Genomic DNA, 16,848 nt, shown 5'->3' with positions numbered 1-16,848 from the left:
TGCTGTATTTTATTTTATTGTTTATAATAATATTCTATAAATAAACCTTACAATTCAAATTGATATCCAGAGCTTACATAGTTAGAAGCCTTCAGAGGAGGAGGGGACGCTTCATGCAGTTATACATGTACACCAATCCATGAAAATTCTTGCTGTTCCCCATTTATTTTAATATGAACATGAAACATTCATCAAACACTCCTATTGCGATGTCCAGATTATCTGGCTGCAAAGGAGTGCTTGATGAACCTGTAAATTTGTACTGCATGTTCCGATACCGAACAACTCAAAAAATTATATTTACTGCACCATTGAACAGGTCCAAATCACTCAAATACTTCTTGTGGATATCCTTAGTTAATACACACTCCACCAAAAAATGTATTAAGTCCTCAATTTTATTACAATCCGTGCAATTTTTCTTGCAAGTCTAAACTGGACCTAACAAGACAAGAGTGCAGGTATGACACTTAATTGTGCCAAATGTCTGATTTTCTGAGGATTTTTCATTGTTTGGAAACATCTTTTTTCTGGATAAGGCTGTTGCCCTAGGCGAAGTGCGAGAACGTGTTGCAAGGAATGTGTTTGTCATGATCCAATGAAAATCAAACATTAATTTACCTATTCTTGCTCAGCACAGCTCTAGTGGAAATGGCTTAGCGGAGCAAGGATATGTAAATAAAGCATATCTATTGGATCATCAAAAAACACATTCCTCGCAACACATAGGCCACAGTTAAGTAAAAATAAAAAACTTGTTTATTTTCATCTAATATTTTTATTAAGTATTGCTATTAATGTTCTTGCACAGTACATTATAAAAATATTAAATGCATTTTCCCAATTTTGTGGATACTGAATGTCAATTTTGGCAATATTTACATATTTTTGTGTTATGTCTGACAAGACGTGATGCTTACTTCATACAACATCAATCTTATATGTATAATAATATGTTTGTATGTACATCAATTGAAAACTTTGAATGATTCTTTACACATTAAATCTAAAATGCACCAAATAATTTTATTTGATTACACTTAAAAAGATAAAAACACTGTTATTTTTAAACATTCCATAGAAACATTTTTTTTTTGTGAATTTAATTTATTAATTCAATCACCAATCCATTACAAGTATATAAACAGTTAATTGATGCTTCAAAAATTTGTATTCCATACATGTGTAAGCCTCAATAAATTATATCACTTTTTTGTCATAATCAGAAAAATACTGTTTAATGTTTATCTCCACAATATAAACTTAAAATTAAAGTAAAAACTACTTAAAATGATATTAAAAGTAATAAAAAAAGTTGTAAAGTTACTAAAAATCAAATCACACATACAAATATCCTATGATCCTTATGATGTAGTTAGTGTCTTACATAACATCGTTCATTAAACTCAATCAAATCATTTACAACAACCATACAGTTGTCTGTGTAATAACAACGTTAGATTAGCTTACACCTAGAGCTTCCAAATCAATCAACTATTTTCAATACTCCTTCAATCCATAGAAATTCTAAATCTTCATTGAAAACATCAGTCTAAGGCAGTGACAACAAAGTTTGATCATAGATAACCAAAATGATGACTTGGCAAATATAAAATGACTAAGTTAACATTCGCAAAATCTTATGCTTTGACATACAATTAATGTATATAAAGTACACATACGCATTCGTGACACTATTATATAAAAAAAACAATATCAAATCCATAGATGATTAAGCATTATGAGATTCTTAAGAGAGATCTTTGCTTGTATGTGCAATTTCTAACTTCGATAATTAATAACTGGATAGAAATCGCAACCCCCGGCAGAGTTTGTATTTGGCGTTAGCACTTGCTCTCACTTTTTTGGCACCAGTGACTGATTTAAATAACTCGCGAACCAGAGGGTTTAAGCTCTAAAGCTTCTGCTGAGAACATCTACAAGTAAAACTGAAAAAGCCAAATATGAAGTTCTGCAAATTCTTCCTGCTGAGTATTCCGATGTGTGTCATTACGTCATTAACGTTATTATATTACAATTTGTATTAGTACATACATTTATACTGTAGTGATGGATAGGAAAATGTTAAGTATTTGTTCTGTTTCATAAGCGATAACTCAACATTTCATCAAAGATGTTTATTAAGTTTACGACTTTTATGTACTTTAGTTGCCATTTTAATTCACACAGTGCAGCTAGCCCAAGAGGCTATCAATTTTAACTGGATGACGCGATCTACGTATCCTTAAATAAGTAAATATGTATATGAACAAATAAAAAAATGTGTATTTCAATATGCATGTACCAATCACTGCTTCTGCGCTGGTCCTGTTCCCTACCTTAGCATAATTTACACGAAAGAGGTCTTAAAAGTTACCCTGTGCTGTAACTTTACGATCGACTAAAACGTAGTTATAATAGAAACAAAGCGTATCGTCTATCCTAACATACACCTTACAATATGTCTTTACGCTATCATTTACGCATCAATTCACTCACATAACCGAGCGGTAAATGCACAGTTAGTCCAATATTGCTATAGCTATTAAACTTGTTCAGTAAGCCTGCCTGGGTTATCATAGAAGCACCAAAATGAAGGCTTGGTAATTTAACACAGATTAGTATTAAGCAGATTTTGGCAAAGAAAATATAATGAGTCTATAGGAAACTATATCTCATTCTGTCCATGTTGCCGGAAGCGATACTTAGTGAAGTAACCGTAGGGCGTGTAAACAAATCCCAAATATACAACAACAGCTAGCACATTATTACTAATGTGACCATAACGTAAACTCCCTATCACTTCGCCAAAGAAGAATTGTACAGCGATAGCGAATCACAGCAAAAGCTAGTTATTACATTAGAGTTTTACCAACAAATATAAACAGAGGCTAATAAAAAACTTAGTCAGACAAAGTTTTTTGTTGAAACGGTAACTTGAAATAATTATCGAGTCCTCATAGTAAATAAAAATCTAATCCAATTTCCATTGCTGCTGGCTTGACTGATAAAGGCTGCCATTGTTTAACGCTTTCATACAAGTTTCGTCCCGACTAGGGAGAGCAATAATTTGATCATAGGCTTTCTATAACATTCAAAAAGTTGTGACCTGAGTAAAATAGTTCGGCTAAACTAATTTCCAACCCTCGCTGTTCGCGGGAAAATAAACGAGGTAATTATTAAATTAGCCACATTTATTAGACTGTCCTTCGCGCACCGATAATTTATGGCACCGCGGGCAGCGAGTGTTGGACATTAGTACAGCATTAGCTACGGTCACAGAAAGAATCAAGTTCTGACATTGCCACATTGAAATATCGCCTGGTTAGACATGTCGCGGCGGTAGTATTAGTGGAGCTCACAGGGAGTCGATATTCCCTTCGGTTCACTACAGTTGAAACCTTTTCGCTCCCAGGTCACGAAGTAGAGTAGTGGGGTGGAACTAACTGCGCAGTTGCCGCGGAGGCGGCGGGCGGGGCGGGGCGGGTTCAGCCGGCGACGCGCGGGCGCAGTCACACGTCGAAGTCCGCGCCGCCCTTGCCGCCCGGCGGCGTGATGAATGGCTCGCTCCACATTCTTCTTAGGTCACCCTGAGAACAATATAGGTACCAATGTTTAATTAATTACTATTACATTGTAACCTTGCACCACGATGATTACGGTGGGTTGTAAGTTAGGTCCAGGTAAACACACAACAGTAGTCAGACCATCTTTAAAGGTAAATCGTGCGACTTTTATGTGTGCGCGCCTTTTGTACGTGTACGTACCACAAGAATATCGGAGAATAACGAAGAATGAACCAGTCCATCTATGTACTGCATTAACAAAATAATTGCGATTTTCATAGCATTACGTATTGGTGTTTTTTATTTATTTATTTTTTAACTGTTCTGTATCGTGTTGGTCACAGACCTTGACGTAAGCCATTGTGAGTAGCGGAAGCAGCGTGAAGGGCACGAGGTAGAGCAGCGCGGGCTGCGCCGCCTTGAACACCTCCGCAGACACCGTCGCCGTCAGCAGCCCCAAGAAGTAGCCCAGCAGCGAGCAGTGAAAGTACGTCAGCCGGGAGCCCTGCCACCAGAACAAAACGGTGCCGTAGTAATCCTACTTATGCTTAACTATGCTACTATATACTTAACTTATATTATAAATGCGAAAGTTTATATATGTGTAAGTTAGTTACTCCTTCACGCTAAAACGGCTGGACGCATTTGGATCAAATTTGGTACGTAGATAGCTGGACGTCTCGAATAACACATAAGACTACTTTTTATCCCTATATTCCCACGGGATAGGGATAAAATCTTGAAATTTCAACTGCTGGGGTTAAAGTCATGAAAATTTAGACAGTTGTTCTTAACACAACCTCAATGAAGACCACGATATAAATTTTGGGAATTCACAGGGAAATTTTATAAAATTCCGGTATCTCAATTGTAACTACCAGATCGAATAGTTTACGCGTGCGAAGCCGCGGGTAAACTTTAGTGGTAACTAAAGCACCAATGGCCTGCAGTGGCTCTGTTCCAGAGTAAGCAGCTGCACCCACACTATCAGCATTACCACGCAATGCACTCGGCTAAATAAATATTCAGCGTGACAACGCAGGACAATGATAACGCTAACGCTACAGTAAACATCTGTAGCCAACATATATCTGCTTTTAATAAAACATTGCTGCATATGCCACATATGACGAATACACAAGATGAGTATGAGTAATGCACCTACAGATACTTTTTTACTCGGTTGCATGAATCTTCAGTAAAAACTTTCACATGCACATGAAATGTATCCTATTCCTTCCTACCATGGACCGAGGACCAGGCACTTGTCCCATTTGGCACACGAGCGTCGCTTTCTTATACGCATCGTAGCGCAGCACAAAACACAGCAGCAGCCCCGGCATCACTATGTCGCCTAAACCTGTAAAGCATAATAAAGTTCTTGTTAAAATTTACTCTTTTCTTACATTTGCTGATTTTTAGACTCTCGCCGCCGGGTCTTAGGATCTGTTGCATCATCCTATGATAAGTTCCCAGTATTTTACGTAGCAGACATCTGTCATTCCGCCTTTGCTGTTTTTTTTTTTGTAAATATAAATACCAGTAATTTATCAGTGAGTGGTGAAACAGACCTTTGGAGTTTGGGTCTGGATTAATAGAATTTTATTTATACCTACACAGTACACAGAAAATCCTGGGTTGAGGTTTGGTTTGAGTGAACATTTTTGGTTCGTTTTTTTTATACTTCAGCCGAAAAACAGCATGTGGTTCACCCAATGGTAAATGACCAATGCTTCCCTAGGACACAAAAAATAACCTTTACTACTGCTGGTATCTGGCCGACCTTACAAGAGATGGTACACTTCTGTTAAATGTATAAATGTCGTAGCATGTCGGAAAGACCCTAGCTGCTGCCAGTCCATTATGGTCCAGTATGGTGCAATAAAAATCGCTTAAACTATACAGAGGAGGAGCACCTCTATTGAGGTGGTCCCTTACGTTATGTTTTACTATAAGGCAGGTCTTCATTTCAGGATCTGGCAAGACCGTGCTTGAGTAGCGCTGAGCCTTTTATGTGACTAAAACGCTCACCGAGCATGGAGAAGTGTCCCTGGTGGTGCATGGAGGGAAACACGAGTTTGGCGGGCAGAGACAGCTTGGGCGCGTCCCGTAGGGCCCCGCCGAGCTGCAGCCGCCGCGCTACCACGTTCATTGGGTTCTCTGCGGGCCTGTTACATACAACAGTTTAAAAAAATCCTGTGCAAACGGATTATTTGCAGTAGTTCGTTTGGCAGTACAAAAAAGGAGAATTTATTAGTTTGAAAAGAAAGGAACTAAATTCCCTCTTGCTGTAATCGGATGGCCCTGAAATGACGTTTGATTGACGTTTTTTTAAAAGCTGTCCAGTAAATACTGACCTAGTGGCCACTTTGACCATAACGTTGGTGGTGAAGATGTATGAAGAGAAGAAGACCCAGAAGACGTCGTAGAGAAGCAGCCCGGTCAGCAGCAGCGTGGACACCTTCAGTGAAGGCAGCCGGATCAGCGCGATGAACGTCACGCACAGGCCCATGCCCATAGCTGTCGAAATACAATTCGTTCACGTTACAAATTCTTATAAACTGTCTACAATAATAATAACCTCGCTCCGCTGAGATGTTTCCACTAGAGCTGGGTTGATAGGTTAATGAAGCATTTCTATTGGTTCATGGCAAAAACATTCTTCTCGATGCATCCTCGTACATCTCTGGTGGAAACGCAGCCTTAAGCGGACTCCGTACGGAGTGGCGGTCTGCTGGCAACGCTCCGCCTCTCCGTTGTAATTGTGAAGAGCTGGTATAGTGGCACTGACCGTCCATGAGCAGCCAGTGCCCCGTCAGCACCCACACGGCGACGATGCCGGCGGCGAGCAGCGCGGCGGCCAGCTCGGGCGCGGAGTACCGTCCGCACACGGCCCGGCCCGCGCCCGCGCCGCCGCCCACCACGTACTGGCACAGCGGAGTCAGTAGGAACGCCAGCGCCGCGCACGCTATTACTGCAACACAAAACACAACTTGTCACCGAGTGGAAAAATACCAGACAGCTGCAAGTCCGATTCACGTAACGAGGGTTCCGTCATCATCATTATATCAGCCGTAGGACGTCCATTGTTGGACAGAAGCCTCCCTCATTATTTGCCAATACTCAAGCAAGCGGCAAGAAGGTTGGATGTTAAGGTTGCCAAGCTGTTACTTCCCATCTTCTGGTATTCGAAAGCGCTCACGGGAGGAAAGGGAGGGTTCCCTACGTGTCTGGATAAACCTTTCGGAATGGCAGTTCTGTACTACAAAAGTTGGTTGCAATATGAAATATGAACACATTGACAAGATAAAAATCAAGTTCACATAAGATCAATAAGAAGTTAAATAATAATAGTAATAATAAATGTATTTATTTTTGGCATTTTTTAAACCCATACAACTTAAAGTTAAAATTTAACAATTAAAATCACAATCAATACATAACCATAATAGTCATTATCATTTCATTTTATAACATTAAATTAATATCCTGACAAAAAACAATTGTTTTTCGAGCTCCCCTTTAGCTGTATGGGAGCGTCCCTTAAACGGACATTTCCAATAGCAAATAACAAACTTACTGGCAGTACAGATGGCGACGAGCGTCTGCATGGAGTCAAAGAAGAAGAACATGATGAGCAGTGCCACCGACGAACCCAGCGGGAAGCACAGCGCCTGCATCGTATTCAATGTCTGCACGTCTATGGGGCAACATTATGAGATATTACAACAAAGCATATAAGAACCCGTAAGAAAAAAGCCGTGGTGGCCTAGTGGTTTGACCTATCGCCTCGCTATGAAATTAGTCGGATATATCAATACTATACCTTAAAAAAAAAGAATTCAAAAAAAGTTTAAAAAGGTTAAAAAGTCATATCGGGAACGCGTCCGACACACCACCTTGTAACTTCAACTTACTTGAAAATGTAGTAAAAGTAAACTTTAAATGCTTACACCATAGATTGTATTTTGGTTCCTAAAAAAGGTTTTTTTTTTACTCAACTGGATGGCAAACGAGCAAGTGGGTCTCCTGATGGTAAGAGATCACCACCGCCCATAGACACCTGCAACACCAGGGGGATTGCAGATGAGTTGCCAACCTAGAGGCCTAAGATGGGATACCTCAAGTGCCAGTAATTTTTCAACTAACATAGACAAAATAAATTTATTTTAAACGCAGGAATAGTTAAAAGTTTGTCCAACAAAGTATACGTCATATTCATGAACGAATCAACAAATCGGCAAAACTTTTATTTCTGAACCGACTTTTGGCGCTAGTGCGCTGTAGTAGTGTCATGAGTGTTTTATGAGACAGGCGTTATTTGTTTTGTTCGGAAAAATATAATAATTAAAAGGTACGTACCTTCGTAATCATCTTATATTGACCGTAACTTTATTATAAATCATTACGGGAACGTGTATAACTATCATTTTGATTTTCAGTTAATTTTTTTTGGCACTTAGTTTAATACAGTAAAACACGATAAGAAATAATACTTAACTAATGTAAGAGTGCTTCTATTTAAAAAATAATAATGTCGTTCCCGATCTGACGAATTTTAGTACGGAGTTTGCTTAAAATCGCAAACAAACAAAAGAGTGAAATCTGTGCGCGCCCCTTTTAAATTTATTAAGAACAATAACGTAGCAATTATTCCTTTCAAGATTTAAGTTAACGTGCAAATTACAAAATTGGAATTCGCCACCTTCGTGCTTTTGGGCCTTAAATGTATAAAATTCTCGTGTCACAATGTTTGTGACTAAACTCCTCCGAATGGACTCCGGGACTATGAGCAGATGAGTTGCGTGATCGATGGCGTGTAGAGTTGGCTCCCCAGCGAGAGACTTCTCTATCTGTGGCTGAATCTTCATATTAGTTGATCCAGTTCTAGGATGACCAATTTTTATAAAATATTTTGTGTATATTCGGTGGGTCTGAGAATAGGACGTAAACTATTCTACGCAGACAAAGTCGGGAGCAACAGCTAGTAGGTACACAATATAACTTGTATTATATCAATTTGTGATGCATAGACATTCCTTCATTCATACCAGCTCTTGAGAATCAATCTGTGTCACACACACAGACATGTTTATAGTAGGTAGGTACATTATAAACTTCGTAAAAAAAAAATCATTCATTCATTCAGAAAATATTACAATAGAGAATGTGCAAGCATTTTTTTTATTTGTTCAGATATATCTTTATTGTTTGCAAAGCGAATTGTGAAAGAATTCTTTAAATATCTTAAAAAATACGCAGTTAAGTTACGGACGTTTTAAGTTAGGTAGGTACCTTAAGTTTTCTGGGATGGTCCATATTATATTTTTTATCGATAGTAGACTTATAATGTAACTCACTCCTGTAGATAGATATTATTTCACTCGCCTTTTTTTTGTAAAAATAAATTGAAACTTTATTTCGGCAAACCAGTTTCGTGAGATTCATGGGTTTTGTGCCTTGGCCTGTTTGATTGATTTAGAAAAAAGAGGTCGTATTGACAGCTGTCAGTTGTCAAATGTCGCCGTACAATGACACATACGTACACACACACCTACACACACGTACGTACGTACGTACGGCGACATTTGGCAAATATTATTAAAAACATTTGATTTTCATCAGTCTGAATTGAACCATCAGTCTGTTAGTCTGAAAGGGTTACCCTGGTATGTGATTCAGTTTGTTCGACTGCACAGAAGCCTAAAAAATGAAGTGTCTTACTGGAGTTGGCGGAGCACGACGTGGGCTTGGTGCCGCCCAGCAGCGACGCCTCTCGCTCGCGGTCTGCTCGCTCGCGCGCCTCGCGCTCCATGTTGAGCGAGCGGAAGCTGCCGTAGACTATCAGCAGCATCGAGATCAGACACGCGGATACCCTGTATATGTATAAATAAATAACATGGGACTATTGACACCAATTACCCTGGTCCCCAAACTAAGCAAAGCTTGTAGGCACTACGGGTTCTACTAGGCAACCGATAAACGTACTTATATACATACTTAAATACATATGGAACGTCCAAGAATTGAGAACAAACATTCGTATTATTCATATAAATATCTGCCCCGATCGGGAATCGAACCCGGGAACTCGGAGCTTCATAGTCAAGTTGCCTAAATAACCACTTGGCTATGTTGTCAAAACAGTACAAACAACAAAAAAACACCGTCCGGCAACGTTTTGCTAAGCCCTTAACGCCGGCCGGAATTATCGCAGTCACGAATGAGTGTCAATGGCATAGGAGTACGAATTCTGTTGTCACATATGCCGTCGTCCCATCGACGGAGCGATATTTAAAAAAAAATTGAGACCTCTATTAAAACCGCAAAACCTCTGTAAATTAAAGCTGTTGGTTCTCCGAAAATAAATAAATAAATATACCAGTTACAATTACACTTTTAACAGTTAGTACAAGTTACAGTAAGCATTTAATCATATTGACACGGTAGATGCCCCTTAGCATTACGTAACGCACCATGCTTTCAGACTTCTTATGGCAATCTGTACACAACGCTTAATTTAGCCAAACGCAATTAAAGGCAATTGTATACAATGAAATCATACACGTAACGGTTTAAATAAAACACGGTTGTAATTTGTTATTCATGAAGACCAGTGACCCGGGTTAATTAGGCGTGGCGGGTGCAAGTACTTCCGCAGACGACCCTCCAATTACCGCGGATCGGCTGTATGCGGGTGTTCGCTTGTGATATAAGTAATTAATTTCATCGCACGTCAACGCTGTAAATTATTATGATCTTCGTTTAAGTGATCACTTGTTCAGTGATCACTTAGTTAGAGTTTAATCCATCCATACTAATATTATAATGGCGAACATGTGTTTGTATGTTTGTCCGTCTTTTACGTCGAAACGGAGCGACGGATCGACGTGATTTTTGGCATGGAGATAGTTTATTTATGGGCCAGGGAGTGACTGACATAGGCTATTTTATCCCGGAAAAATGCACAGTTCTCGGGGGAACAGCGCGCGACACAGCCGCGAGCAAAAGCTAGTCTATGTGCTAGTACAAACGTGAAAGTTTGTCAACTTCTTTGTTTTTAGATAATCTAATCAATCACGTAAAGTAAAGAGCGAAACGGAGTTGGATGAAATTTGATATAGTGTGCATAGAGATCGTGATACGGACTAAGACCGTCTCAGAAACATCCACAGTTTCTGCTGGATGGAGACAATTTTCAAGAAAGAAAAGGGTGATACGGTCGTTCATTCATTTTGCGCGACTTAGCGCGTGACCTACAAAAAGTCGCGCGGAACAACTATTCGTGAATATTGTGTAATTAAAAAGAAAGAAAAAAAAACAAATATACGCGTCGACTTGAGAATCTCATCCGTTTTTATTCGTCGGTTAAAAAGTGTGTAAAATGCGGTATTAAAAACCTTAGACATTTCCTAGTACTCAAGCTTAATTATAAGTATTCTTATTGTTTATTAATTCACAATAATCAGATTACAATATTTATCTCCGTGTAGGATTAATCGCACTAGGTACTTAACCAGGCAAGACTTGAGGTAGGTTTTTTTATTGCTTATACGCAACCTGAACTGCACATCAATGATAAATGTACAAGTTAATTAATTCTAACACCAGAAAACCACTCATGCGGAATATTTGTAGCCAAGACTTAATATTATTTGCTTGCAGTTTGCTTGTAATTTGTTATGCAATTGGGCCATACCTCTTTCCTTGGATTATAATACAAATTTTATTTTAACTTAAGATGTCATTTAAGAAATTTAAACCGCGAGTCGGCAAGCGAAGCGTAGGACGTCGGTCTACCAACGAGGTGGACGGATGGCCTGGTTAAAGCCGCGGGTTCACGGTGGAGTGGACGCAGGCCGTTTTCAACCAAAACAACTGTCGACCTAATTTGGGGAGGCTTATATCCAACAGTGGACGTCCTACGGCTGATATGATGACGATGATGAGTTAATAAAATTATATGTAATACAATAATAATGTATGTAGGTATGAGCTACACTTTTATTACCAGATATAATTTTTTTATTAAATCGGATAGCGGCTCTGACAACAAATCTTAAGATATCTTGACAAAAAACAGATAAATTACTTGGAAGAATCCATGATTGAGTAAGCCCACTTGTACTCTTGGTACTCCATGTTGGCGCCCACTTGGGCCATGCTTGCGGAGCCCGGGGCTGCGGCAGATGCGCCTCTCTGGGTCCGGGTTGCAGGGTCAAGCTGTAAACAAGAATTCAACATTGAATACAGACATATTGCCTAAAACTTGCATCATAACTCATAACACCATCTTAATCTGTTTGAATGATGCAAAGTAAATGCTACTGTGATATGTAGCTGTGATCATATAAGCCTACAAAATTATCTAATAACTTAATAAGGAGCACATGTCATTTGTACAGTCACCTGCATTAATATCTGTTATTTATTTATTTCATTGTAAAGTCATGTACAAAGTTGTAAGTTACAGCAGAGCATGCAAAAATATCTGACACATCCTACCAGCCCTAGGAATTGAGTTGTGTCAGCTAATGGTGCTGGTAACTGTACAATATATATGATGTAGAGGTAATTTTCTTATTTTTATTTGTAGGCAGGGTATAATATCAGAAATCACTTAAGGGGTGCACAATTATAATTCATAACATAGGTTTTATCCTGGAAAAGTATAAAGTTTAATTCAATTCCACAGAACCATAAGTAAACCAGTTGAGAAAATACGGCAGCTAACTGATGCAACGACGGCACGGTTGGTGTATTTTGCTTACTTTAATAACATCATTTTGTACGGCCTTATTTTAGGGGATCTGCTGCAGACATTGAGTAAATTTTTATCTTAGAAAAGAGAGCAATCAGAGCAATTTATAATTTGAAGAGGCGTGAATCTTTAAGATCTTTTTTTAAGGAAACAGGTATCCTAACCTTGCCGTTGCTTTATGTTTTTGATATAATCATGTATGTTAGGAAGAACATATGTGATTTTCCCACTAACGTCGATAAGCCAAAGGCTACTAGAAACATAGGGAAGCTTAAAGTTCCATCTTACAGACTAGCTAAATCCAAAAAGTCGTTTCTGGGAAATTGCATATGTTCTTATAATAAAATTCACAAAAATATTACTAATTAAACGGATACAAAATTCAAATCTATTGTCAAGAAGACATTAATATCTAAGGTGTATTATAAAATTAATGACTATATCATGGACAGGGATATTTGGAAATAATTCTGATCCGCATTGGCGATCCCTTACTTTAAATAGCAAACCTACTGTGTTAAAAATGAAGTTGTGTTAAATACTTGTGTTGTATAATAATAATAATAATATTTACTATTCAGATTATATATCCATTTTGTTAGTAAACATTAAAATCAATTACTGTCAAATGTTAGTAGGATGTCATACAAATTACATTAAAATAGATATCATTAAATAATATTGTAAATCTGTTTAAAAAAATATATACCTTGTTGAATTTCTTGCCCGATTCTTCTCTAGTAGTTTTTTTTTTTACATTCATAAGTGCTAGTTATATTTGGACTTTGACTTTGAATAACAATATTCACTCAGTTGGATTGTTATAATAGCTGTCTGACCAAATCCTACACAAACAGAGTCGTGAGCACAGTTGGTACAACATACAATACTTAAACCTCCCACTTGTCATCTTTCAATCAAAGAGAGGAAGTGTAACCAAGTTTGAACCAGAATAATCATACAAAACCAGAATAAAGTTAAGTTAATGTACCTATTGCTAAACCAGATACAAGCAACTACTTACAAAAAATCAAGACAATGAAGCAAGCTGCCTTAAAAAACAAGTTTTTTAACTGCTATACTGCCAATTCTGTTTTTTTTGAGTATTAATAAATATTTTCTAAAATGTATTGGAAATAAGCACTTATTTTCTTTGATCAACCACAATATACCACAAGAAATAAGACACTTAATCACAAAAATGTCTGCACCTCAGACATGATCACTCTACAAAAGCTGGCCACAGACTGACCAAACTGCAAATCGCAGCAAGACAACTCCAAACAATTTGCAATTTATCTCATAACAAGCCAGGGCAATTAGAGATGATTTAATAACAATATTTGTATAATACATGGATTCCATGGGAGAGTTCAGTGGTTCATTTGCATATTTCAAAACAAATTTTGTTTGAGAATTGTGTAGTTAACTTTAACCAAGCTAGTAAAGTAAGTCATTCAAGCCTTGTACCTTTGTATTGCTGAATTGGAATTGAGTTATGTTAAGGAGAACTTGAAATATTCAAGAAACAAATAGGTATTTACATCTTATTCAAGAGCTATAAAAAACGTCTAATTGTTTATATTAAAAAATACAAACAAGCCAAAATAATATGTTGTGTCTTAAGGGTGATAAATAAGGAATTAAGAATGGCAGTCTATTAGAAGTCTAAAGTCAACAACCGAGGGCTTTAAATGATGGTGAAGTTGATTATGTAAGGTGTGAGCCTATATCAGATTTTTCTTTTTGGACAGGCAGAAAACAGTTAAAAATAATCATCTAAATTTTCTTGGCATCACTGTTATTGGTTGATACTCTTATTTGCAATTCATCCTAAACAAAACTATTCAATTAAACATAAAAACAATGTGTAATCAAACTGTAAATCAAACTTAAATAAATGTGACTTTTCAAAGCAACTTTAAAATGTTATTTTTCATACCTAGCTTGTTCCCTTCGCCAACAAAGTATAATTAAAATTGTTATCAAAAGGTTAATGAGCTTTGAAATGGTATGATTGCTTGATTACTTGCACCTGTTCTGAGGAGGCCAACTACTTTCTTATTGAAGCATTGCAGGCACCTCCTGATAAGAAGTCATTGAACTGGAGTGAAAATCAATTTTTTCATAATTCTTATTACTTTGCAAACAAAAAGAATACCTGTGTATGTTAATTGACTTAATAACTAAGTACTGATTCTGTTACTAAACTACAGCATAACACTGATCTACTAACTACCTATCTACTTACTTAAAGCATGCTCAAGTTGGTAATATGTAATATACATATGATTATAATTATTTATACATGCATAGCATGATTGATAAGTGTTGTGTATTGTTATATCACATGTTTAGACTATACATTGGAGTGATTGATAAGTTACAATCAAACTTACAGTAGAATCATATAACTAAATAAAATAAAGAGATCTCATGTAAAAAACCCTAAGTAGGTCAGTTTCGTCCTAAAGTTTAGTTTGCTTGGAATATGGACACGAAGTTTACCTAAATACCTACGAACTCTAAAGGTAAATCGAAAAGGACTTCAATTGACAACACGTCAATTGTCTTCAAAAGATCGGAATAAGTAGAGCACGAAAATAATGTACAATAAAGTGAAAGGGCAAATACCGAAACGAAGTTTCAATATGCCTCGGTCAATGCATTGTTAGAGAAAACGACCTCAATTAATTTCCATTGATAAGGATTATTTGCAATTGTAATTGCTATTTAATTTTTTGATCAGTAGTTAATTATGAAGAGTAAATAAATGGGAAGCCATCCAAAACAATCCACAGAAGCATAATAATAATTACTATCTGCTAAGGAAATTAAATACACTCACCGAAGCCGGGGACTGCTGAGAAAAGTATCACTGTAAGCCCCGTGATCCCATGCTTATTAACTATAACTGCCTATTAATAAATCCACATCAAATATAGTGCTATGTCCAAATTTATATTTACAAAAAAGCCCTACACTCGTCCGACCGCCAATCGACGGCCATCATAGTTAGATAGTGTTGCGCCGTGCGATGCGAAAAAAAAAAGAAATGTAAACGATGATGAAAAAGTTGTTACTTTCAAAGATTCCAAGTTAATACAATGCAAATTACGTCTGATATAAAAACAAACTAGAACTTTATAAACCTAAACTAAATATTGGAATTTTGAATCTACTACGTGCTTTCACTAGTGATGTGCTGTCACTAAAACTCTTTTTTGTGGAATTGATTTAAAATACAAAAACGTTTTTTAACGTATCCGGAACAGCTCTATTGTAACGCACTGAGTGACAGTGACAGGTAACCTCAAAAATATTTTTAAGTTTCATTTAGTTTTTCTCTTTGATTTATGATTCAGTTTAGTGGTGCAAGCAAATACAATCATGAAATTAACTCAATTCTTATTCAGACGAAATCGTCTTCCTAATGGCCACCTATTTAGGGGGAAAGATCGTCTTGTAAAAAAGGTGGAACCCGTTCATCTTCGTCGAATAGCACAAGATTTCGAAGTGGAAGAACAAAATATGTTGTATTTGAGATTTCCCTACCTAACCGAGGTTTGTTTTATATAAATGCACATGTTTTTTATTGATAAAAATCTTAAAACCACCTACTAATATCTTGTTAAGTTTGTTTTGGTTTGTGTATTTATGTTATATTTTTAAACGAGCAATTCTTGTATATTTATTTATTTCGCGAATTTTGGAAACTGCTAAAGTTTTCGATAAAATTTGGAGTATTGGGGGTTTTCGGAGATGAATAATCTAGCTTGCTCTAGCTTGGTCTTATCTCTGGGTAAACGCGTGTTACAGAGTTTTAGCCCGAGTAAAGCGCAGTCACCCATGTATTATTACCTACTAAATCACGCGTAAACAGAGTATCATTGCTGGAAATAAAATAATAGTTTGTTGAGTAACAAATAGGTAACATTGTATTGTGTAACCCTTTATTTTGCATTAAAAATATGATATTAACAGATAAGATCAGAAAGGAGAATTTATCCCTTAAAGGAATTTCTTCCAGTTAACCTGATTCATTATTCCTACTATGGGACAAGAGCCTGTCTGAATCAATCAATAGATATAATTTAATTTAGGTGGAAACACAAACTAACAGCCAAAACTCTCATTCTGAGCCTTTTCTGGGCAGAGATGTGGCCCTGCAGTGGGACTTAGGTACACAGGCCAGAGATGAGAACACACTGGTAGTCAATAAATTGGGTGACACTCTTTCCCGGCCCGGATAATACTGGGATGGAAATACCGACCCTGTTTTTCGTGTACATGCCAATAGAAGCTCCTGTCAGGTTCTATGGGGGTGTACACAAAAAACAGGGCCAGTATTTCCATGTTGGTGTTATCTGGGCCAGGAAAGAGTGTCACCCAATAAATTTAATACACTTCATTCATTACTTCAGAAAGATTTGACTTGCTTTACTTTCATAGTAATTATTGAATACCATTATATTTTGCAGGCTGAAAGTGCTGGACATGCTAAAGCACTAGGAAAAAAAG

At 37.2% G+C, this 16,848-nt stretch overlaps 1 protein-coding gene across 1 annotated transcript; it reads right to left on the bottom strand.

Annotated features, from left to right (window-relative positions):
- Positions 1–41: 41 nt before the first annotated feature.
- Positions 42–15,364, bottom strand: SppL (signal peptide peptidase-like protein). The gene is made up of 10 exons (XM_074092375.1): positions 15,176–15,364; positions 11,659–11,789; positions 9,291–9,442; positions 7,147–7,266; positions 6,358–6,540; positions 5,924–6,086; positions 5,598–5,734; positions 4,811–4,926; positions 3,913–4,071; positions 42–3,590 (listed from the first exon to the last, which is right to left on the bottom strand). The coding sequence occupies exons 2-10, from the start codon at positions 11,727–11,729 to the stop codon at positions 3,513–3,515; spliced, it is 1,179 nt and encodes a 392-aa protein (XP_073948476.1). The 5' UTR covers positions 11,730–11,789; positions 15,176–15,364; the 3' UTR covers positions 42–3,512.
- Positions 15,365–16,848: the final 1,484 nt, after the last annotated feature.

The sequence above is a fragment of the Choristoneura fumiferana genome, chromosome 9, assembly GCF_025370935.1.
Source record: "Choristoneura fumiferana chromosome 9, NRCan_CFum_1, whole genome shotgun sequence".
Classification (NCBI taxonomy): Eukaryota; Metazoa; Arthropoda; class Insecta; order Lepidoptera; family Tortricidae; genus Choristoneura; species Choristoneura fumiferana.
The sequence above is the reverse complement of the archived record's forward strand: the minus strand, read 5'-3'. Positions and strand labels throughout refer to the sequence as shown.